The sequence below is a fragment of the Balaenoptera musculus genome, chromosome 2, assembly GCF_009873245.2.
Source record: "Balaenoptera musculus isolate JJ_BM4_2016_0621 chromosome 2, mBalMus1.pri.v3, whole genome shotgun sequence".
In the NCBI taxonomy this organism is placed as follows: Eukaryota; Metazoa; Chordata; class Mammalia; order Artiodactyla; family Balaenopteridae; genus Balaenoptera; species Balaenoptera musculus.
This window is the reverse complement of record NC_045786.1, coordinates 98,220,296-98,244,755: the sequence shown is the minus strand read 5'-3', so window position 1 is coordinate 98,244,755 and position 24,460 is coordinate 98,220,296. Positions and strand designations below refer to the sequence as shown.

Here is a 24,460-nt window from a genome sequence, read left to right as displayed (position 1 = left end):
GAAACTTTTTCTAATACAGTGATTCATTTCATTTAATAGTCTTTAGGAGCATTCCAATTTTCTTTTTCATCTTAAATCAGTTTTACTAATTTATACTCTTCTAGGAATTTGACCTAACATCTAAGTTTGCAAAATTATTGGCATAAAGTGGTTCATGATATTCTCTTATCATTTAAATCTCTGCTGCTTCAGATATTTAAAAATATTATTCCTAATACTGTTTACTCATGCCTTCTTTCTTTTTTACATTACTCTTGTCATACTTTGAGAAGCATTATTAGTCTTCATATTGCAACACAAATTGATGTGCATTCTTGGATTTTCTTGACCACATTCTTTCTCACTCATATGGACCCCACCCACACTGGATCACCCCTCCACTGTCACCTGGATGCAAGATCACACTGCTGAGTGAATGTGCTGACGGGCCACACGCTGTGCCCTTTGATAGCTCCCTGTGCTTTCTGCTACTCTTTTTTTACCTCACTCTCATAGCCCTGGGCTTCTACCGCTCAAGTAAAAAAGTGCTAGTAACTTTAGTCTTGACCTAAGGTTCTGCTTTCTGGAGTACCCAGGCTAAAGCAGTCTTTTAAAATAAGCAGATTTTGGCTTTGGTTTAGGGAGTCTTTCTTTTTATTTATTTCTGCTAGTGTCTTTATCATTCCCTTCCTCCTCCTTTCTCTAGGTTTATTTTCTGTTTTGTTTTAAGAGTTCTTAAGTTAGATGATTAGTCATTTATTCTAACCACTCTCTTTTTCTAACATCTGTCTTTAAGGCAGAGGTCAGCAAACCAAGAGCCCACTGATTCTTGTTTTTGTAAATAAAGTTTTACTGGGACACAGGCACACCCATTTATTTTCCTATTGTCCCTGGCTACTTCTGTGCTACAATAGCAAAGTAGAGTAGTTGTGACAGCGTTGTGACTGTAACCAGTAATATTTTACTATCTATTCCTTTACAGAAAAAGTTTGCTAACCTCTGCTTTAAGGATATAGATTTTTCTCTAAGTATTGCTTGAGTTACATCACGAATTTTGCTACACAGTGTTTTCATAACTCTTCTTAACTTAGTGTTTTCTCATATCTAGTATGATTTACTTGACCCATGGGTCATTTAGAAAGTGTGCTTCTTGAATTTCCAAACATGTTTTTTTTCAAGGCTATCTTTTGGTAATTGACTTCTAACTAATTTGTACTGTGATGAGAGAGTAGATTTGTGTGATACTGATTTTCTAAAAATTTTAGAAATTTTATTCCTGGTCGAGTATATGATCACTTTTGTAATTTCTTAATGTACGTTTGAAAATAATGTGTATTCTCTGTACATATGTATATGTAGTGTCTTATTAATCGTATCTTTGAAATCTTTTGTATCCTTACTGATTGTCTGCTTAACCAATGAATTATTGAGAAAAGTGTTAAAATTTCCCTCTAAAGGGTGGATTTATCAGTTTCACTTACAGCACTGTCCATTTTTGCTTTATTTTTTCAGATATATAACAATTAAACCTTTTATAATTTCAAGGTGAACTGATTCTCTTATGAAGATAAGCATTGTCCCTATTCATTTCTAATGACATGTCTTAAGCGTGTTTCCTATAAACAGTAAATAGTTGAATTTTGTTTATGTATCCACCCTGAGAATCTTTAACTTTAATTGGATGGTAAGTCCATTTAGTTGATCGTAATTATTGATGTACCTGGATTACTTTGATCATCTGATTTCTTATCTCTCATTTTGTCTCCCTTTAGATTGATTGACATTTCCCCCACTATATTTTTTTTCTTCTTTACTAGCTTTAAAGTTATATAATTTTTCTTTCTTTCTTTTTTTTAAAGGCTAATTTAGAAATTTTAGCTTGCATATTTAAAGTCTCAAATTAATATCTTTACCTTCCCACAACAATAAAAAAGAATTATCATCAATAACCTCCTTCCTGATTTATAGGCTATTATTGTCCAGAATTGTAGGTATACATTGAGTTTTTAAACCCCAATCTTATTGTTACTGTTTCATATTAACTTGTTTACCATTTTTATTTGTTTGGGTTTTATTTTGTTGTTCTTACCACTTCCTCTTTCTTCTCAGACCCTCTTCCTGGGATTATTTTTACTCCACATAAAATACGTCCTTTAGTTAAGTCCTGTTGGTGGCAAACTTCCTTGGATTAGTTTTGTCTATAAATGTTTTTATTTAGTCTTTACACTTGAAAGATCATTTCACTGGATATCTTAATTTTTCAGACCTTAATATATAAATATATATTTATGTGTATGTTTTTGTCACTCCAGAATTATTTAATTATATATTTACTAAAATAATTATATAATTACTATATGTAATATATAAATATGTATTGTATGTGTATATTTTTTGTCACTGCAGAATAGCTAGAAGCATTATCACCAGGTGCATCAAGAAAACTAAAAGTGTATTTCTAGTTAAACTATTAAAAGTCTATTTTATTTTCTTTTTTTTTTTTTTTTTTAAACCATTTACTGGGTCTTCCAGTTGATTTTTTTTTTTAATTTATTTATTTATTATTTATGGGTGTGTTGGGTCTTCGTTTCTGTGCGAGGGCTTTCTCTAGTTGCGGCAAGCGGGGTCCACTCCTCATCGCGGTGCGCGGGCCTCTCACTATCGCAGCCTCTCCTGTCGCAGAGCACAGGCTCCAGACGCGCAGGCTCAGTAGTTGTGGCTCACGGGCCTAGTTGCTCCGCGGCATATGGGATCTTCCCAGACCGGGGCTCGAACCTGTGTCCCCTGTGTCCCCTGCATTGGCAGGCAGACTCTCAACCACTGCGCCACCAGGGAAGCCCCCTATTTTATTTTCTAGTGAAGAGTCTCTTTCTAATTTGTTACCAAAAATTAATTAAACCTGACTATGCTTCAGTATATCTTCCTAAATGTGGTATTAGCTAGTGATCTACTTTATAAGAACATCAACAAATTAAACAGCTATAAGATAATGGATGGGATGAATTTAAGGACAGGTTATTTTGCCTTAGCTATGTGAATGTACCCTAAGGTGCTTGGCATCAAGAATATTAAGTTAACATATATTTGAAAGAGAATGAATCAATTTTAAAAGATTATTCTTTCAAAAGATCCAAAGGATATTTGTCTAGAAAAAAGTTGTTAACTCTAACGTATTAAAAAATATACAGTAGGATGAAGAGGCTGAAAACCTTGAACACCAACCTTTAAAACAGGCTCTCTCAACTCTGCTCATAAAACTGCAAAAAAGGCACTGTCACTTGAGTGCTCTGCTCTTGGGAGAGCAGCTACCTGGAAACGAGATGAAGTCCTCTGTATTTATAGAGGGCTGATAAATCTGAATACATTAAACCATCACATGTACCCTCCTGCACCCAAAATAGAGGCCAAACCAAAACAGACATACTGAGCACAAAGATGCCATAAAAATTTCTGAAAAGTCAAAGCAATCTTGAGAAAGAACAAAGCAGGCGGCATCACACGCCATGATTTCAAACTCTATTACCAAGCTATAGAAATTCAAATAGTATGGTACTGGCATAAAAACACATAGATCAATGGGACAGAATAGACAGCCCAGAAATAAACCCACACATATGGTCAAATAATTTACGACAAAAGAGCTAAGAATATACAATGAGGAAAGGACAGCTTCTTCAATAAATGGTGTTGGGAAAACTGGACAGTCACATACAAAAAAATGAAACTGGACCACTATCTTACACTATACACAAAAATTAACTCAAAGTGGATTAAAGACTTGAACATAGACCTGAAACCAAAAAAATCCTAGAAGAAAACATAGGCGGGAGGCTCCTTGACATAGGTCATGGAAATGATTCTCTGAATCTGACACCAAAAGCGAAAGCAAGAAAAGCAAAAATTAACAAGTGGGACTACATCAAACTAAAAAACTTCTGCACAGCAAAAGTAACCATCAATAAAATGAAAAGGGAAACCTACTAAATAGGAGAAAATATTTATAAATCATGTATCTGATAAGGAGCTAACATCCAAAATACCTAAAGAACTCATACAACTCAGTAGCAAAAAAGGAAATAATTCAATTTAAAAATGGGCAGGGCTTCCCTGGTGGCGCAGTGGTTGAGAATCTACCTGCCAATGCAGGGGACACGGGTTCGAGCCCTGGTCTGGGAAGATCCCACATGCCGCGGAGCAACTAGGCCTGTGAGCCACAATTACTGAGCCTGCGCATCTGGAGCCTGTGCTCCGCAACAAGAGAGGCCGCGACAGTGAGAGGCCCGCGTCCCGCGATGAACAGTGGCCCCCGCTTGCCGCCACTAGAGAAAGCCCTCGCACAGCAACGAAGACCCAACACAGCCAAAAATAAATTAAAAAAAAAAAAAAAAAAAGGGCAGAAGATCTGAATAGACATTTTTCCAAAGAAGACAGACAGGTATTACGTGCAACATTGCTCTACATCATTAGTCATCAGGGAAATGTCACAAATCAAAACCACAGTGAGATATCACCCCTGTTGAATGTTTATTATCAAGAAAAAAGAAACAAACAAACAAAAAACTGGAAATAACACGTACTGGTGAGGATGTGGAGAATAGGGAAACTTTGTGCACTGTTGGTGGAAATGTTAATTGATGGAGCCACTATGGAAAACAGCATGGAGGTTCCTCAAAAAATTAAAAGTAGAACTATCATATGATCGAGCAATTCTACTTCTGGGTTTTTATTCGAAGAAGACAAAAACACTAACTCAAAAAGATATATGCATTCCCATGTTCATTGCAGCATTATTCACAATAGCCAAGACATGGAAACAACTTAAGTGTCCATTGATGGATGAATGGATAAAGAAATTGTGAGACAGATATAGATAGATAGATAGATAGATAGATAGATAGATAGATAGATAGACAGAGATATAGTTCAGCCATAAAAAAGAATGAAATCTTGCCTTTTGTGACAAACTCAAGGGCATTATATGAAGTGAAATAAGTCAGAGAAAGAAAAATACATATGCTTTCTCTTATATGTGGACTTTTAAAAATACATATATATAGTGTGTGTGTGTATGTATGTGTATATCTATATGTATATATAGATATATAGATATACGCTTATAGATACAGAGAACAGATTAATGGTTGCCAGAGGCGGGGGGTGGGGGGTAGAAGAAACGGGTGAACTATTTTTGTTTTTTGGGTTTTTTTTAGCTTAAATGTTTATTTGGAAATAAAAGCAAGCACAAAGATGCACAAGTACCTAATCACATGGACTGGTCTTTGACATGGCTCAGTGTTCCAGCAAACCTTGGTCTATCTACCCCACTACCCCCTCACCTGGACCATTGCAGTCACCTTCCAACTGGTCTCCCTGCTTCCACTTCTCTCCTACTACATGGAAGCCAGGGCTCTCAACCATGTCACTCCCTTCTGAAAACCTCCCAACCGCTTATCATCAGAACACTATCTCAACTCAATCTCATCTCTACTTCCTATCTAAAGACAGAACACAGTGGTCAAGGGTAGATTCCCTGGAGACAGACCACCTGGCTGTGGCATGGACAGACCGTGTGTGAACTTGAAGAAGTTGCCTGTCCTCTCTGAGCCTCAGTTTTCTTATGAGTACAATGGAGATAATAATAATGCCTACCTACAATATAGGGTTGATGTGATTCCCACATGATACAATTAGCAAGGCTTATAAGACCCTGTTAGATCCGACCCCTGCCTACCTCTAACTCCATGTCCTGCAATCTTCCCCTTGTTCATTCCACACCAGCCTCTCCAGCCTTAGGGCCTCTGACCTGTCCTCTCTCTTTCCTTTGAGACAGAAATGAATGTTCTCTGTGGCTTCTCTCTCATACCATTCAGAGCTCAACTCAAACGTAACCTTACAATCATTTCAGCTTAAATAACCACCTATACCTCTGCAAACTGTCACTCTCTATCCCCTGATCATGTATTACTTTTCCTCATAGCTTTCAGCCTTATATGAAATCACATTTACTCCTTGTTTATATGTTCTTTGACTCCCTCGCTGGAACGTAAGCTTCATGAGGGCAGGCGTTCCATATGTCATGTTTACTATCATATCCCTAGTGCCTATTACAGTGCCTGGTACATAGTAGGCACTCAAAAATATTCACTGAATACTAGAATAAATGAAATGCTTACTAGGGCATATAGTTCTTTTTTCTTTTTTTTAAACATCCTTATTGGAATATAATTGCTTTACAATGGTGTGTTAGTTGCTGCTGTATAACAAAGTGAATCAGCTATACATATACATATATCCCCATATCTCTCCCTCTTGCGTCTCCCGCCCACCCTCCCTATCCCACCCCTCTAGTTGGTCACAAAGCACTGAGCTGATCTCCCTGCGCTATGCGGCTGCTTCCCACTAGCTATCTGTTTTACATTTGGTAGTGTACATATGTCCATGCCACGCTCTCACTTCGTCCCAGCTCACCCTTCCCCAGGGCGTATAGTTCTTCATAAATAAAATGTCAGTTACTGTTATTGTCAGAGAATATTAGACCTGGAACTGAACTTAAAAATTATATAGCCCCATTCATTTTAGAGATGAATGAGCAACAGTCCAAATTTACAGAATTAGTGGCAGAGCTAAGACTACAACCCAAATGCTAAATGAGTGGGTACTTTCAAGAGACAACTCTGTGAAAACTAGTATTTCACTGCTCTTTAGTTCATTTTAATTCTGTGCAACAATATCCATAAGACTGATGAAGGGAATTGATAGCCGTGGAAGTAGGGTAGCTCCGAGTAGCTATTCTTATTGTAGCTACAATCTATGCCATCCTGCTAGTATGCCTACAATTCCAGTTATTATTTATTTATATGAATCAAAACATTGAAGACTGATTTTAAAATAAAACTATCTAGGTACAGCATTGGTCAATCTTTAATATCCTAGCTCAAATTAATTCATAGAAACAGTAACAAGATACCAGACAGAATCATGATGTAAAGGAACACTGGGAAGGCAGACTCTGGAGGGGAGGAAAAATAGGACAACTCGAGCACAGCATAGCTAGCCTGCTGGATGAGCTAGCTTATGAGCAACACCCCCGAGTGTGTGTGTAGGAAGGTTCAGTCAGTCAGTGGGAGGAAAGCCGGGGAGCAAAAAATGACATGCTGGCAACTGTTCCCATGAGACTGTTTCAGAAAGGGGGATACCAGGACAAAGAAAACAAAAACAATGACACTCTTCTTTTAGCTTTATTTAGTATAAGTTCTGGGAGTAAATAGGGGGCATGAGGAAGGAGTACAAGTAGGTTTGGTTGGTGAATGGAAGGCAAGGGAACCCATAAAATGGTGTACCCCCAATAATTTGGGGATGAAGAAAATGTTACCCAAAACTGAAGAACCACCACCTTGAGATTAATTACTCTTGCTATGAATTGGTCAGAATGGTGCTGCCACAGAATGTAGCACAAGTAAAAACTGACCAGCCTGACTTAGGCCCAGAATGCCTCAAGCCTGTGTAAGAAGGTTGCCCTGAAGGACCCTCTGGGTCTTTGTGTTTAGATCCAGGATCACTTCCTTTTGGTCCATCTGTACCGCCATCTTGATTTACCAATGGTTGTCTTCCTAACTTCCAACTCTTAGCTCCATTTCCTGGATTAAGTTTAGGTATCAGATTTCAAATAAACTTAAGTTTCCTCCTGTTTTCTCCATTTTGTTTCATTAGGTTGTTCTATAAGTGTTTACTCAGCACATACTATAGGCTGTGCTCTGTTTGCCACTGGGGATACATCAGAAACAACAACAAAAATGCCTTAATCACAGTCAAACCACACACATACAAACACACACACACACTTTTAAACTTTATGGGAAAAGAGTCAGTCCTATTAGAAGTTCACATTGTCTAATTCAGAATGGAACCTGTAATTTCTGAAGGTGGAGTCCCTTTTTATAAATAACTAGATAAAAACATGCCATTTGCTCTAAGCAATGAGGTCTTGCAGAAACACTGAATAAAAAAATCATTCAAGAAATCACTGAGCCACTGTACACACACATATTGGCACTGAAAGAGCTGTAAGAAATCAAACTAACTAGTAAAAGAAGACCTTGCCCCCAGGGAGATAGTCAATCTTGTGGAGAAAAGGAAATTTAGGTCCCATGAAATCAAGTTTGCACAATATGATCAAGTACCAGATTATTCAGTTCAGACAACAATTAGCAAGTACTTTCCAGTCATATGCCTCACTAAACTTTTAGAAAAATTTTAAACAAACCATCTGAATGTGTTGATTTGAATTTTGATCTCCTATTTTTTTCTCACTATTATATGTAACCATATGGTAGGTCACCAAAAGCAAAAAGAGCCAGGGTAGTAAAGCCTATAAAATCTATTCAAGAAAGGGTTGCATTCCACTACTGCTGTGACTTTAGGGCTCAGGTGCCCCATGGCCTAGAAATGGCCTCTGGCAGGAGTACAGGAGCCGAAGTTTAACAGTTTGAGGTATGAGGGACACTGCTGATACTGAACTTTTAACACCCAGAGTCCTCCCTCAAGAAGGCCTGTAATAGAGCTACCGTTCAGTGCTAATCAGTTTCTATTTTCTAGATGTTCTTGAAGTGCCTACTTCTTTTTCTGTTACTTTAAACCCCTTGCCCAAGCCAAGGTGAATCATCTTCTATAGCTATACAGTAGTTCTCACGCCATGAAGAAAAGTTTAGGTGCAGCATGAGACTCTTCTTTCATTTCCATTCCAGGGGCAAGGCCAGGTCCCTGTCAGTGGAGGTTCTCTCTGGTAATAGCCTCAGACCTCTAGGTCGCGTCTATACAGATGCCGTTGTTCAAGTGATCAATATCTGTCCTTAAAGGGCCAACTGGATTCTCAAAGTATCAGATATACAGTCGTGAACTGAAGAAACCAGTATAAAAGAGTACCCTTACAGAATCTATATCTATATATTCTACTTTACCAAAGCCATACAGTAGTGAATTAACATGAGCATATATTTTGAAATCTTTAGGATCAATTATATTCATGTTAGCTAGTTCTCCATTACCTAAAGAATTAAGTCCAGTTCACCTTGATTTGCTTACAGAATAGTTTTCCAGTCTTATCTCCCAATAGTCTTCCATGTACCCCCTATACTCTAGCCTTCACAGTTCCCTGAATGTGTCACATATTTTCGCACCTCTGGGTTTTACTTGATGGTGACCCTTCTGTCTGAAATGTGCTTTTAACCCCATTTTCCATCTACCAACACCTTATAGAACCCACCCAGTTCAAATACTCCCTCTCTTTTCAAATTTTCCCTGACTCCCTGGTCAAAATTAAGTATTCCTTCTAGGCTGTGTAACTTCTATCTTTGTCCTAATCTACTGTTAGTTCTTTAGATGTCTAAGCTCTCCCACTAAACTTTAAGATGCTTGAGAATAGGATTATGTATTTTGCTCCCCTTTAAATCTTCTTCAGTTCCTAGCACATGTCTTGCACATAGTATGTACTCAACAAATATTTGTTTGGATGGATGGATGGATAAACGGATAACATATAGTATCTCAGTTTCCTAACACAAAAGTTAACAAATGATTGCCAAGGGTCATTACCTAGCTATAAATGTCTTAGGATTCTTTTAGAAAGCTATTAGCTCTGATTTAGCTCAGTAGACACTGGGAGGGAAAAAACCACCTCAGTAGACTCACATAAGAAGGAGAAGCCTCACCATAGTCTTATTCAGGACCCTACAGGAGGAAATCTCAGAAGAAGGTCCAGAAGAACCTCTAAGTTCTAAAGGAGGGCGAGAGCTTGGAGGAAACAGAGATGGTATATAAGTAGAAACAAGCTGAACAACATGAAAGTATTAAAGTCCATTTCAAAGCCAAATAAAAATCAATCTTGAATTATCAATAATTTGAACTATTAATAAAATGGCTTCCTTTCATCTGTAAATATGAATGGTGGCCGAGTTTTACTCCAAATCTGCATGTTCATGTGCCAGTCGAGGATGGTGTACATGCTGTTGCTAGCGCTCAACATGGAAATAAAGGGGCTACACAGAGTGGTTACTGGTTTCTATCTGGTATAGATTAGGGATTTTTAAAGCACACAGAAATCTTTTCCAAGGTAGACTGACATCAAAATAGCCTTCAGTTACTCAAATAAGCATCAGTTTGCAAATACCGAGAAACACAAAGAGTATAAAAATATCAATAGTCATCAAATTGGTATCAATGATATATACAGCAGACATATGTTCCATACATGTGGAATTGTCCCATACCCGTTTTCTATTTCCATAAGGACCTAGAAATGTCGCGTGTGTGTTTAGTCCTGAGAGTCAGGCAAACATATATGTGAAGTCAGAGCCATCCTCATTTCTCATTTTTTACAAGCTGACTTCATGTAAGTCATGGAGGTCAGAAACTGAGACATTAGTCCCCATATTCCCAAGCCTGGATTGGAAGGTTCCATGATATGCTTGGGGTTTTTAATCTTCACTGTAACACATTTACATCAGTGTCACCAACTATAAGGGCACAGAGAGGGGAACTCAGGCAGTGAGAACACAGTGAGGTAGGGACGTGGGCTGGAAGACCAGCATGTGAGAATGTATTCATTCATTCGACAACTATTTTCAGAGACCTACTATGTGCCAGGCACCATCCTTAGTACTGAGAATATAACAAAGAAAAAAAGAAGACAAAATTCTGATCCTTGAGTGGCAGGAGAGACACAAACAGAATAAGTAAATAAAATATGTAGTATGTTAGATGGTGATAAGTGTGAAAGGTGAAGAAAAATCAACAGTACGAAAGAGACAGTTAATGTAAAAGTCACTCTTAATTGAAAACACTGAGTTCTGTCTAAGATATTAACATCTACACAGTAATATTGGGGTGAAAATTATGAAGTTAGTGATGCTTGGCCTCTTTCCTCCTTATCCTTACCCTTTAGGTGCCATATTGTTTTCCTTTTGTTAACATACCCTCTCTTTCCTTATTTCCCTAGGAGATCCAGTGTAACCAACTGTGGAATTGAACCTGCCGGTGCTCTGGTGACCATTCCTTTTCTTTCAACCCCACATGCCATAATACCAGATCAAGGTTTTATTTCTAGATAATCTGATCATCCAAGAGGAGGCACAGCAACATCCAAATCCACTCCCAGACCACTCCATTTACCATGGAGATAATGCCTTAATCTAAAGGAGTATCTTGAATGTCAGGAATTCCATGCACCTTGTCACCTGGTGAGAGAGAAGTCTGGGGCAAAGGAGCATATCTTCCCCAACAGCATATTATACCTAACCTATGGGTGAGACAGAGGTTAACCTTAAATCTCTTGTACTCTAAAACCCCAGTAAACCTACTTTTAATTTTCATTTGATTTGGGGAGTTTAAACTAGATGCAGAGCCTCTTTGGGCTCTGTGAGTTATGTGCCTTCTTATGTGTATTCTGGAGGGTTCACCAGAACGTGAACGTGAGTGACATGCACTTAGCACAGCCAGAGACCAGAGCAAAGCCCAAGAATTGGTAAATGTATTTGTCATCACCTATAAAGCAGCTGGAAGTCAGTCCCAGGTTCCTATTGTCCGTAAAAACACGATTTGGGACTGAAACCTTCATACATGCAGAAACCCAAGCAGGAACACATGCACACCCACAGGATTTCATTTGGCAAAGGCTTCTAGGGAGCAGGTGGGAGAGCTATTTAGATTTTTTTTTTCCAATTAACTGAGTTAGAAATTGTAGTAAATAAACAGTTTTAAAGTACACTGTCTACCCTCTAAACAGTTCCCGAATCATTGAAGAGCAGCTGCTTCAGGATCCCAGGTGGCTCGTAGAAGCACAGGCTGAGCATGGGTGCTGGGGACCTGGCAAAGGGAATCCCCATCCACTGGGGAGGAGGACCTACCATGAGAATATGTACTATATCACATCATAATATTGTAGCGCAGAGGAGAAAATATGCATAGTATGAGATACTGTGCTCATTACAGCTCTACAAACATTACCACATTTAATGATCTCAACAGCTACATGAAAAGTTATCAATATTCCCATTTTAGAGATAAGGAAACAGTCAGGGTCTTACAGCCTGCAAGTGATCAATCGAGAATTCACACTCAGGTCTGTTTTACCTTGAGCTCTCAAACACTCTCTTATCAAAGACTACAAGTGACTATGGTGTTGACACTGATGACAATTATGATAATGGTGATCTGAAAATGGCAGGGGTACCAGAGAAACCATCAACTTTAAGGCTGATAATAGGAGACAACTAAGACATGCAATTTTAAAAAATTGGTCTGGCTAGGCAAAATTTATACTAATTATAGTCATTTATGTGAATCATGCACAATTATGCCTAATTATGAGTCACTACAATAATATTTATGTACAAAAATAAATGTCAGGATAACTTTGATCTAAAATGTATTTGATTAGAATAGTGAGCTCCAGACATATGTAATCAGACTTCACTGTTGCCCAGGTTCTAATGTGCATATGTGACATCTTTGTAGCATTTTATATATTATAAAGTATGCTTTCTGAGGACATCCTCAAGCAGCAGACATTATCAGATGTTAGGGGGAAGGAGGCAGCCAATAGTAACAAAATAGGGCCCGGCTCTGGAGACACTCAGGGTGTGGTCATTTCATCCTGACCCCTTCCTGTGAATTAATTATGACAGTCACCATTCTATAGATTAGGAAGGAAACTGAGGCTAGATTCAATGAAATAGCTCATCCATAGAGTTTAGTTTTCTATTCAACACTAAAAAAGTGAAATTTATAGCTAGTGAAACATCCAGATTCAGTACTAAAAGAAATCTCCTCCTTTCTTTAAAGAAATCAAAAGCCCCCCTGCCCCAATCTCTATTAGCTGGGGGAAATCTCACTTTAATTTTTTAAAATATAACTTCCCATCTACTTGGCCTAATTGTTTCGGTTGTTGGGACCAGCTTTATGAATGAAAATAAAGAGCCAACTGGGGGCTACAACCTAATCAAAAACAAGGAACCACCAGCCAGCCCACACGCCTAGACTCCCATTACACCTGTCACTCCTCAAGGACCAGAGAATTTTAACTAGGTAAACATCTACCCTCATCCACAGAAGGGAAAATTCTTGATAAAGATTAAATAACCAACATTATCCAAATTTAATTCCACAGAAAGCAGAGGAGAAATAATGGAAATAATGTTTGGTAGAGTAGGAGGGAGGTAAAAATCAGAAGCTTGGGCCACTGCCTGCAGCAGGACCCTTCAGAGGAGAGGGCACTGAGGTACGTAACAAAAATCAAGCTTTACTTTAGGTTCAAGCTTTGCATCCACAGACATGAGAAGGGATCAGGTAAGGTGCACAGCCAGATCTTTACAGTGGGATGACCTTGCATTGCTAAAAATACAGCAAATTCCCTGAAAGGCAAATTTCCATACTTAAGACATCGGTTGAAAAAAAATCTCCCCAAACCAAGGACAATGTGTTGCTTGTGTTTAGGATTCTGCAAGCCACGTTGCCTACCCACTGATACAGGTAATCAAAAATTGCCAGAGGAAGAGTCAGTCAACATTTGCATCAGTAGACACTCTGAGAACTGACCTTTCAGTCTGTGCACTTGGGGCCGTGTCCATCCGAGGCTCATTTCCATTCACAAGGCCTGGTCATATTATACTTAAGCAGAATGTCAGCAATCCAGACCATGGAATAATCCCAGGGCATTGTCCTTTTGTACTTTCTAACTTTAAAATGGATGTGCAATGACATTTGGAGTAGCTAGTGTGACTAATGTCGCTGTTTTACACTGGTTGTTGAGACAATATTAATAGCTCATATTTACCGAGGACTTACTATATTTTGGGCACTCTTCCAAGCACCTTACATGGATTAACTCATTTAATCCTCACAACAAAGCTTGGAGAGACGCACTATTACTACTCTCATTTAACCCATGAGAAAACAGGCACAGAAGTTAAGAAACGTCCCCAAGGTCGTAGATTTTAATAAGAAAATTTTTGTACCACAGAAGTATGGGAAAGTGAAATTAATTGTTATGAATGCATCTGAAGTGATATCCTTGCTACCTCAAAACCAGACTGAGCTCCCTCTTGACCTTCAGCTGTTGGAGGCATGGACCATTAAGATGTCTTATTCATCTGTGTAACTCCCAGTCACTTGTCAAGGTCCAGGCTGGTCAATAAATGTTGAATGGATACCCTGCTTACTTTATATTTCATGATATCTATATCTATATGACAATTTTAAAGGGTGTTTAAAGGCTGGCACAATCTGCATTCATTTTGACGATCAAGTCTATCATTTATTAACCCTACTAATCTGTCTGCCTGCCAATCTCTCTCTTATACACTGTAACAGATGATACATTGTCTTTTATGTTGACATTTTCATCCAAGGACCTTGATGTGTACTGTGAGCCCGATCCTACTCATAAAAATATTCATGCATTCCAGGGAGCGCATTCACTCAGAATCTGAGGGTTCATCCACGGCTGTAAACTGGCAGACAGCTCAGGATCCTGCTGCAGATGTGTTTTGCTTGGCTGGCCATGTTTAAGAATTTTTTTTATTTGAATGTGTAGAGCAGGCCCACCTCTCTTTGCAAATAAAGCCTGATTCACACATTTAGTTACCTGCCTGGCCCCAAAAGTGTTTAAAAGTGAGCGAGCCCTCCAATCTACTGTTACCTAGGGATTTGGAGTAGACTGAATTTAAGACCTCTGTGTTCCTGGAGTTTATAATCTGTGGCCAACGCTTTAGGTGGATAGGAAACTTTTCAGGCAATGGGGCAACGAAACATTCTTTTATTCCAAGCTACTCCTTCCATATACACATATCTAATTCTCCTGGAGGAGACTCAGAATCTCTTCACTCCTATTTTCAAGGCATCCCGGAGATATACATTATTGCCATGTCTTCAGAAATGGATGAACTAAAACCTAGGGGAAAGCAGACAATCCTACAGGTATCTGGTGATGGAAATGCCACCAAATAAAGCGAATGCTTTTGCTCTGAGTTTACCCATTTGACTGGTATGTTCTGTTTTTCATCTTAAAATCCCTCTTGCAAAGAAATGAGATTTGCTCAAGACATCACTATGGTTTACTCTTGGACTCCTCTTTTCTAGGCAGAAGAGAGGACAGAAGAGAGGCCGACTTGGAGGTGGAACACTGCTATAGTTGAGAGCAACATCTATGTGTCCTGGATGATAGAGATGAAGGGGCTCTTGAGGGGCTCATACTCTTCCTGGATTGCCTGCCCTATTTTGACGAGACAGCTTGGATTCAGCTTTTGGTTCAATGTGAAGTTGTGGCCAACTAAATCTCACTTACTGCCCCAGTGTTATTTACAGTCTGGATCTGGTCCACAGCATACAGTACGGCAGGGCCAATCAATACTTCTTACACTGTGGAACATTTAGGTGCCATTGATGGAGAACTTTCCATTTCTTCCTGTAGTCCCACTGACTAGCTCTCTCTGCTCAGGCCCATTAGAGAACTCAACTGTGAAATTATCAGAGAGTAACTGCCAGGCCCTGTCACTGGTGTGTTTGAGAAGCAGGTACCTTCCAGTAAGAGCCTTTTCTATTTGCTCTGTTGGAGGATAGGCAGCTCTCCTTGGCATTCTCCTTTATTGCTGTAGGAGTTGTTCTAATTGTCCCTGATCTGGTTTCAGGGACTCTGGAGCATTTGCTTGGGATGACGATGAGCAACGTATCGCCAAATATGATAACGGACAATGGAGTTTTGTCACTTGAACACTCTTCTTCAGGAAGGTGCTGCCTTAGTACTCTGTTTGAAGTAGCGTCACTTCATCTTATAGCAATCTGACGCTTTCTTTTTCGAACTGTTGTCTCTGATTCTGAATTATCTAAAACAAAGTATTTATTAGCACCAGTCCTGGCTGCGAACAGCGATCTTCCCAATGCCTGAAATGAGGTTGGCCACTTCTCCCATGTAGCTCAAGGATTCCTCTCCTGTGATCAAAGGTCATAAGTAGATAAAGATGGAGTCTCTGTGCCACCACCCCCAGAACCCAGACTTCCGTGCCCTGGTGCTTCTTCTGCCTACTCAGGGTCCCCCAAGAACCAGTGCAGTGCTCACCCAGGCCTGCCCCTCTCAGGAGTGCTCCCAAGTGCTCTCAGGTGTCACCAATCCAACTCCTATTTCTTCAGAAACTGGCTCTGCTAATGATGCTTATCATTGACAGCACCTGCTGAGCTATCAATTTTGCATTTCTGTATTTTGATAGAGGGAATTTCTTGAGTCAATGCTTCATCCCAAAGGCAGACCAAGAAGAAAGTTAGCCTTCTGGGTCACACTGACATTGACACCAACTCAGATTTGCATTCTTACACTTTCCTGAAAGTTGTGCTGCCTTGCTCATCACATGGGTTGGTTCCTATGGCATAAAACCACACGTAAACTAAACTCAGTAGAAAACTGTTGACGGCCTGTAAGGTTCTGTCTCTAGAGCTCTCTCCTGCCTCCTCTGTACTCTGAAAAATAAGCAGCAACAAGCAGCTGTCACCCTGGAGGGGATGGCTCCTGTGAAAATTTCTGAATCTCTCTGTGATCTGATTTTAGGATATAATGTTTGCTGTCCTTCTTCTTGGGCACCAGATCCAATAAAGTAAGACCTCTTCAAGTAGTCAAACCTGAATGGGGGCTGGGAGACCTGTAATCAGTGAGGAGTTCACTGTCTAAGGAGGTGGAAGGTGAAAGAAAGAGAAAAACCCAACAAAGAGAAAAACAGGGCCTCGTGACTCGGTGTCTCCTACTGGTAAGGCCATGTCCGGCCTAAGAGGACAATAGCCCAGAGCATTCCTGTAGAGTCAGCAATGTGCCCTGAGCTAGACAAGGGAAGAAGTGCATGTGAGGAAAAGAGACACAGCTCTTTTATTTTTGAATACTGCATCATCAGTCTCAGAGCTGATCTGAACTTTGTTTTCTAACAATCAGGAATCAGAAATGACATAAGGAGGAAAAAAACAATCTTGGCACCTCACAAGGCCCATCCCTGTAGCAGGATCAGGACCAAGGTGCCAGCACTTTTCATTCCCTCTCTCTGAGTTGAAGAGGTGCTATGATGGCAAAACTCACTGAAGCAAAGGAAGCTGCAGTGGCTGGAAATGTCTTTGTCCCTAAAATACCCCACTGGCTTCCAAACAGGAAGATGGCTGAGAGGATGCCAGCCCAAAGCCCGAGGACCCGACGTGGCTCCCTGGGGAGAAGTGGTGCCCTGCAGCCTCAGCATTGGCTGGGATCCCACCACAAAAACATCTGCTTCATCCAGGTGTGGCCAGAAAGGAACTTTTCAAAGGCCCTGACTCTCCAAACAGACGTGACTGAAGCAGCAAAATCCCTGGGAGGAAAAGCAGGGTGGGCTTATAAGAAAGCTGGTCCCAGTGCTCTGGGGGAAAGGACAATGGGGCTCATAAAAGAAATGGGAGGGAGGAAACGGGAGGGGTAGCTTTGAAGGGAAGAGATAAGGGATTCAGTAAGAAAAGGTGGTCCAGTGGGAAATCGTAGCTTTGGTAATTATCTGAGAAGACGAAAAATAACTCTGAAGGTTCTGTTTGGTGGCTGGAATCCTGGGGACCTACCTGGCCTTTTGAAGGCTCTTGCACCAACTAACTTGTCTTCTCAATCAAGTTCTTTAGTCAAATAGGTTGAGGGAAGCTGGTGTTTGCTTTAGTCAAGTAATTTTCCAGATATGCTGGGGCTGGACCAACATTGGAGACCGTCAAACGACTCTGGGATGAAGGCGAGGCCCTGAGACAGAGAGCATTTTAGAGGAAGAGGAAATGCGCTTTTCGACAAGATCCAGTCACAAGCAGGGTTGATTTCCTCGTGCAGGAGAAACACAATGATAATACCCGACGAAACACACCCTCTTCTCCCCTTTGAGGTACTGTTGGAATGACCGTTGCCTCTCGTGACACTTCTGTGAAGCTACTAAAGCAAGTTCTACCTCGATACAGTGTGGAAGGTCTCCATTTTCTTAAGGGACTCATTCAAGGTCACAGTGAGCTAGGGCTAGAAATAAGAATTCCTGCCTCCGAGTTCAATTTTTTTATTCTATCATTCCACTGCTATTGGATAAATCTTGTATTAAGGGCAGCTTAAAGAGAGCTAATAAAGAAGGGTTTATATAGATGTGGGGTTGTGGGAAATGAGCTGGAGTGTTGGTTTCTGAAGACATTCCTGGGCCTACACAAGAGATTGGGAAGAATCAGGCAGGAGGATGCAAGTCAATTAGAAAATGATGAAGCCAGTGGCTTCTAAACTAAACCCACTTTAAGTTGTAAGGTAAAGGAAGAGTCAAATGATGAAATAAAAAAATCCTTCCCAGGAAGTAGTGAAAACAGGTGATCACAAAAAAAGCAACAGAGGCAAGTGAACACAGATATTCATAATAAGATCTATTTAAATACAAATCCTTCAAAAATAATTACCAGGGTATTCTGCTCTCCAGATAAATTCCTCCCACCCTTTCTTTTTCAACATTTTTTCCCCTCAGATCAACCCTAAGGAACCCAGGAAATATATTTGTTTTCCTCTAATTCAGTATTGGAAAAGAAATAAAGAATTGTGAAAAACATGTGTTTCACTGAAGTGTCCTCATCCTGCTTGACGATCATATTCGCATCGGAAAAAATATTCAGACGTCAGACACACCTTATTCAACTGCAGACCTGTTCTTGGCCCCACTCCTCTTACGCTGGGCTACAACACATTCCAAACATTTCCAGGTTCACAGTCACCATCACCTCATTCCCTGGAGCTCGGCAGCTCCCAATCCCCCAGGACAACCCTTGTCACGGCAATTAGTGCCTCCGGGGAGAAGCTCCACCCCCTGGTGCTGATGTGACCTTCTGACACAAGTTAATTTCTGTGAGAAGGAACTGGCTTCCTTCTACATCCACCCAGGGCATTTCCCTGGAAAGGAGGGGATATCAGGTGTCCAGCTATCCTGCTACAGCTCCTTAGTAAGATCAGCTTTCCAAAGCCAAAGGAAAAGAGACTGAGAAAGTGCGAAGTCATACTGGGAGACCCAGAGCGTGGGAATATTCTGCGTTTTTGCCATTTTAACCATCAGACCTAATTTGGCAGCACAGCCCAACCACACACACCTTGTCCTGAGTCTGCATTCTGGCACTCCCTCCATCACCAAGCACTGTCGCCCCGAGAGCCGACGTGCTTGAAGGAAGAAGTCACTGCTGTCCACCTCCTCACCCTGCCTCCCTGAGGAAGAGCTACCAAAAGCACGACACTGGCAACAAGCCGCTGTTATGTAAATGGACTCAGCTGAGGGGAGAAGCAAGCAGGAATCTATAAACCACCGAAGGAAAGTTCACTGTCATCCCCACCTGGCACGACCACGTGCTCTGGACCGACGTGAGCTCACGCAGCTCAAATTCAGGGATTTGTCCTAGTCACCCTGTAGGGAGGAAGCCAAGACCACAGGAGCGGTCTCAGTTCCCAGCCCAAGTGCCTTCTCCCATCGCTTGAGAGCTGCAAATTTAGGTGAAGGAGGACAACTTTCTACGAGGAGGGTTAAATGAGGCATCTATGACCTATCTTTAATGGAAACTAATAGAAACGCATGCCATCTCATTTTGAGTTCTGTCTCAGTTAACTCTGTGGTGGAGAGGGCGTTGGCAAAGAGAAGGCTGTGGCATTTTAAAACAACAAGCTGAGGCTTGGAGGTTTTCCTTTCTCTCTTTTTTTCACGGATGCTGTAGTCCAAGGGGAAAAAAATCGGGGGGAGAAACCATCTTCTTCCTGGCACTCTCAAAGCACGATGCAGTGCCAGGCACTCCACCAACCGTCTGGAGATAGGGTAATTGTCACTCTTCTCACCGTAACTTCTTGCTTTCAGATCGGCGGCTGGCAGGTTTATCTGCTTCTGAGCAGCTTCGGAGCCACGTCAGTGACACTGGCTACGTCAGCAAGAGCAATCGGAAGGGAGAATGATGCCACTGCCGGCAGCAGTGGGAGAGAAAATTGTAGCCTTCAAGAAAATTCTTAGGTCTATCCGTCTGGCTGACTCGCTCTCATTGACTTAGATGACTGCCATGACGAATCACTTAGATGATTTCGGAAGGCCAGGAGAGAATCGGTAGTTTTACACAGCCATTTTCAAGTTTGGGGTATAGGAGCTTTTAGTTAACATGATGTACTTACATTTCCAAACCCCTTGTGCAGGACCTGCCCCCGACTTAGGAGAGGGTGGGCTTCAAATGTATCAGAGGAGGCAACCAAGATGAACACTACCACCCAGCTAGTGCCTGAAGCCCCAGTACACACGCCTACAGGGATTACTGCAGTAATTCTGGCCCATTTCAGGTCATCGATAGTTCCAGCTGCTTTCATTTTTGTCACTATCATGATAAACAGGACACGGCAACCATCAACAATTTGGCAAGGGTCCTTGACACAGTACTAGTCTATGGTCTATTTTTTTTTAAGTAGGTTAAAAAGCCTCTGCTCTTGGAGTAGCAGCCCTCTAAAGTTCACAGTTGCAAAGACAGAATTCTATTTCATCGTCAAAAATCAACCACCTTCTGGTCCAGGACAATGTTAAGGCTAAGAGGCATTACATGACTAACATATGGCCAAAATGCTTTCAAAGATACTGTTTTGGGAAAAGAAAGAAACTCTAAGGTAAAGGTAGGTGGGGAGTTTAAACTGAAATATTACGTTCTCAAACCTAGTCTTGGTCAGAAGTGAAAATTTTCCACTGATAGCACAGCCCCATGATTCCTGACACTTCTAAAAGCAGCAAGAAAAAACCAAAATCTTGTGCAGATCAAAAACTTCCATCAATTAGGTTTGGAGAAATAATTTTGTCTAATTCATGGATACAGAGGGAGAGTGTCAGGGTTCAGAAAGCGGCAGTTCTCACCTCAGTATATTCTTAAGACTATAACCTCTGGAGTAATGCTCAATGTCAGGCTCTAGTGGGAATTTAATTTAACATTATGGAATGACAGTGATCAGTAACTTGCTAGGCAACCATGGCCAAATCATTTGATTTCCTGTGCCTCAGTTTCATCACCTATTCTCTCCCCAATAAGCCAAAGATGAAGAAGTTCAGCTGCTTCATAGGGTTACTGAGGAACACACCTAAAAATGCTTAAGGTGATTACTAGAAGGAAAAGGATCAATGCCACATTTGGAGTCACTAGCCCCCATGGTCACTTGCAGGTCTCAGTAGAAGCCATAACTGACATGCAGTACCTCTGCAACAGAGGTTCTTAACCTGGATCCTTGAACCACACAGGGGGCCATGAATGGGCTTTAAAAGGAGCCCACCTGCTCTGATCTAGGCGCAGGATGTCCATGACACAAACAGTTTAAGAAGCACTGCTCTACGGTAAGCCTTGGTTACAGGTGTACCAAAAAAACAGTGACACTGCCTGATGGAGAGAAAAAGTCAGGAAAGATGGCCACAGAAGCCAAGAGAAACACATAGGATCGGATCTCAAGAAAACCACCAGGACTTCGCCTTGACCCTCTGGGTCATCTATACAACACTGAGCCTGTCTGTCAGAATGGAACTTCTTCAATCAACAATGCCTAGAAGATCATTAATAATAAGCAGAAGAAATGACTGACTGAGGAAGGCACAAGGCAGGAAGCACCTGAGCTTCCATCCACCCAATACCAAGAACACGTGTTGGAAGGAAAGCCTAAGGATCTCACAGGGCTTTGGTGGGAACAGACAGATTTACAGCAAAAGGGCTGTAAGGAGTAGTATGTGTGGTTGTCTTGTGTGGTCGTCTCTCATAGACAAGAGAGATGAGGATGGGGTCTGGGTCTGCAGATCAGAGCCAGGATGAAGAAATGGATAATTCTGCAGTATCAGAAGGTAGTACCAGAAGGGTACTGGGTCCCAAACGAGACCCAAGTCCCACCCCCAAAAGAGAAACCATGTTTGGAAGAGAAACTAAACGGAATTGTAAGGAAGCACTCCATGAAGGAGAGGGAATGGTGCAAAAGATGGACAAGAGTTAAGCTGTGATCTTCAGAGACCAGGTTTGAAGGTGGCGCTTGAAGAGAAGGAGAGAAGGAGGGGAAGGATTCCAATCCCTGACAGCTAGGCAGCACATATAAAATGATCTAACACTTATAGAGCAATTTACAGTTTACAAAACAGTATGATATTCACTATCTCATTTAATCCTTATCACCCTGAAATGCTGGTTGTATTTTTTTCATTTTACCCACGAGGAAACTGAGGCTTGGAAGGGCGGATTATGCGACTCGCTCAAGGTCATGTGGCGAAAATCAGAGCTGGGACGCACCCCAATGCCCCCACCCCTACTGGTAGTCGTCCACCCCGAAAACCTTCACATCAACCCCTAAGGGGCAAGGTGGATGTGGTTACGACAGACGGCACCCCAGCCCCCAACCCCACCACTTCCCCTAAAATCTGGAGCGGAGCAGCGCCCTCCGGTGCCAGGGAGGGGACCTGAGTGACGCGGAGCCAGAGCCCGGGGTTTCCCTGTCCTGCGGGGCTCGGAGGAGCGAGTAGCAGAAGCCACGGCTCTTACACTCGGCGCAGTCAAGCAACGCTCCAGCAGCAGCTGCCGGCTTGGGGCTGAACGTGCGAGGGGCAGTGCCGGGCGATTTCCCTTCCGAGCGAACCCAGGACTGGGACCCAGCGCCTGCGCCCGCTTCTCGGTGCCCCACGCTCGCCCCTGCCCCGCTGGTTCCTTCTGGCGGTTCCCCAGTGCGTGGAGAAGGCGACAGGGGGCTGGGGTGGAGTGTTGGGGTGAAAGAGCGGGGTCGACTCTGGGGCGAGAGCCTCCACTTCTGACCCTCTGGGTCAGAACAACAGCGAGCAAACCCTGGCTGGAAGTTTGGGCATCAAAGGTTTCGGATCAAGTAGCAAGTTGCCCGGAGAGCGGTACAGGTGGAGGTGGAGGTCTGGGGTGGGGGCGGCGTCAGGGGAAGAAGGGACAGGCGGGAGAAGGTGCCCCTTCCCGCGCAGCCCCCTCGCGGCCCCGCGGGTGCGGAGAACGCGCCGGGCTCCTGGCATCGGGCACCGCGCATCGGGCACCGCGGCGCAGCGCAGCCCCTCCTCGCCCGGCTCCGCTCTCCTCCCCACCTTCCCGCCGACTCGCCCCCGCCGCGGAGACTCACAGTCCGCAGGAACTGGATCTCGTCCTCGCCTCCTTCTCCCCCTTCGGCCATGGTTCCCGAGGCGTCGGCGGTGCCCCAGCCTCCGGCGCCTCTGCTTCGCCCGGCAGCCGCTCGGCGTGCGCCCGCGGCTGCTGCGCTCTTTCTCCTCCCCCTCCTCTTCCTCCTCCTCCTCCTCCTCAGGCTCCTGGCTCAGCCTCAGCAGCGCCGAGCTAATCCCCGACCATATAGGGAGCTGGGCTAACACTGCACTGCAGAGCGCCAACGCCAGCAGCCCGCCTACCCTCTCGCCTATCGCCCCAGCCAAGTGTGCGGCGGCCGCGGGGCCCGCGTAGAGCGCAGCGCCGGGCGCACGGAGCGGGCGGGGGGCGGCGCAGGCACCCGGGCGGGGGCCGTGGGGCCGCCCCCGCACCGCGCCGCGCCGCGCCGCGCCGCGCCGCCAGCTCGGCGGAGACGCGCGCCCCGCGGCGACGGGAGGGTGCCCCTACCCCGCTCTGATTCGCAAACAAAGGCCAGGTGCTTGGCTCCAGCGTGCCCAGATTGGGCGCCAACCCCCTCGCTTTGCCCACTTTCCCCTCGTGTGTGTGTGGCGCGATGGGGCCGGGGGCGACACGAATGCTTTGCTGCGACGCGAGGGCCTGCGGAGCCCCAGCCGCGGAAGGCTGAGAGGCGTGTGCCTGTGCTCTTCTGAGCAGCAGGGAGAAAACGGTGCCGTGAGGGTGTCTGTCCATTCATAACAAAGTTTGCAACTCCCTGAATAGCCCTCTCCGCACCTTAAGAGAGCCCCATCACCTCTTCAAAATCCAATCAGTTTTACCGAACCTCTTGATTATCCATTGTTGCTGGACAGAGTAACATCTCGCGGCACCTCAGAGAGCTTCCAGGGATTCCATCCACAGTTCAGAGGTCAGGTGGCATGAAAACCCCTTCTCTCTGACTACCCCTCATCTCCTAAACTTACTCTGCATTTTAGGGTGCCAGCTCTGGGAACTCTAAAAAAGATAGAGGAGAGTATATACAGTGGGACCGCTTCCAGGTCCTTGGACTGCTGACATCTCACCCAGCCTTAGGTCACTTTCCGGAGGTGGGAGGCTGTCAGACTGGTCCTTTCTAAAGCTGAGGGTACAGGATGCCTCCTTCTGTCTGCTGGCCAAGAAGTTCCAGGGTGAGAGAAGCTTTCAAGAGAAGGGGTGCTACGAAGAGAGCAGTGCACCTAGGATGAAGAGGGACCCAGAAGATGTATGTGTGACAATTCTGGGCTACTGGTGGCAGAGGACACTGAAAACCCCAACCAATTTTGCAGCTTCTGTGTTGATGGCCTTTCTC

The 24,460-nt window shown here is 43.0% G+C and overlaps 1 protein-coding gene across 1 annotated transcript in view; it reads right to left on the bottom strand.

Annotated features, from left to right (window-relative positions):
• The window catches only part of RYR3 (ryanodine receptor 3), a 552,083-nt gene extending 528,883 nt beyond the window's left edge, over positions 1-23,200 (bottom strand). Inside the window, exon 1 of the mRNA XM_036843923.1 lies at positions 23,138-23,200. Within this exon, the coding sequence (XP_036699818.1) occupies positions 23,138-23,188 (51 nt within the window). The 5' untranslated portion in view covers positions 23,189-23,200. The remainder of the gene's footprint in view (positions 1-23,137) is intronic.
• Between the last annotated feature and the right edge of the window lie 1,260 nt (positions 23,201-24,460).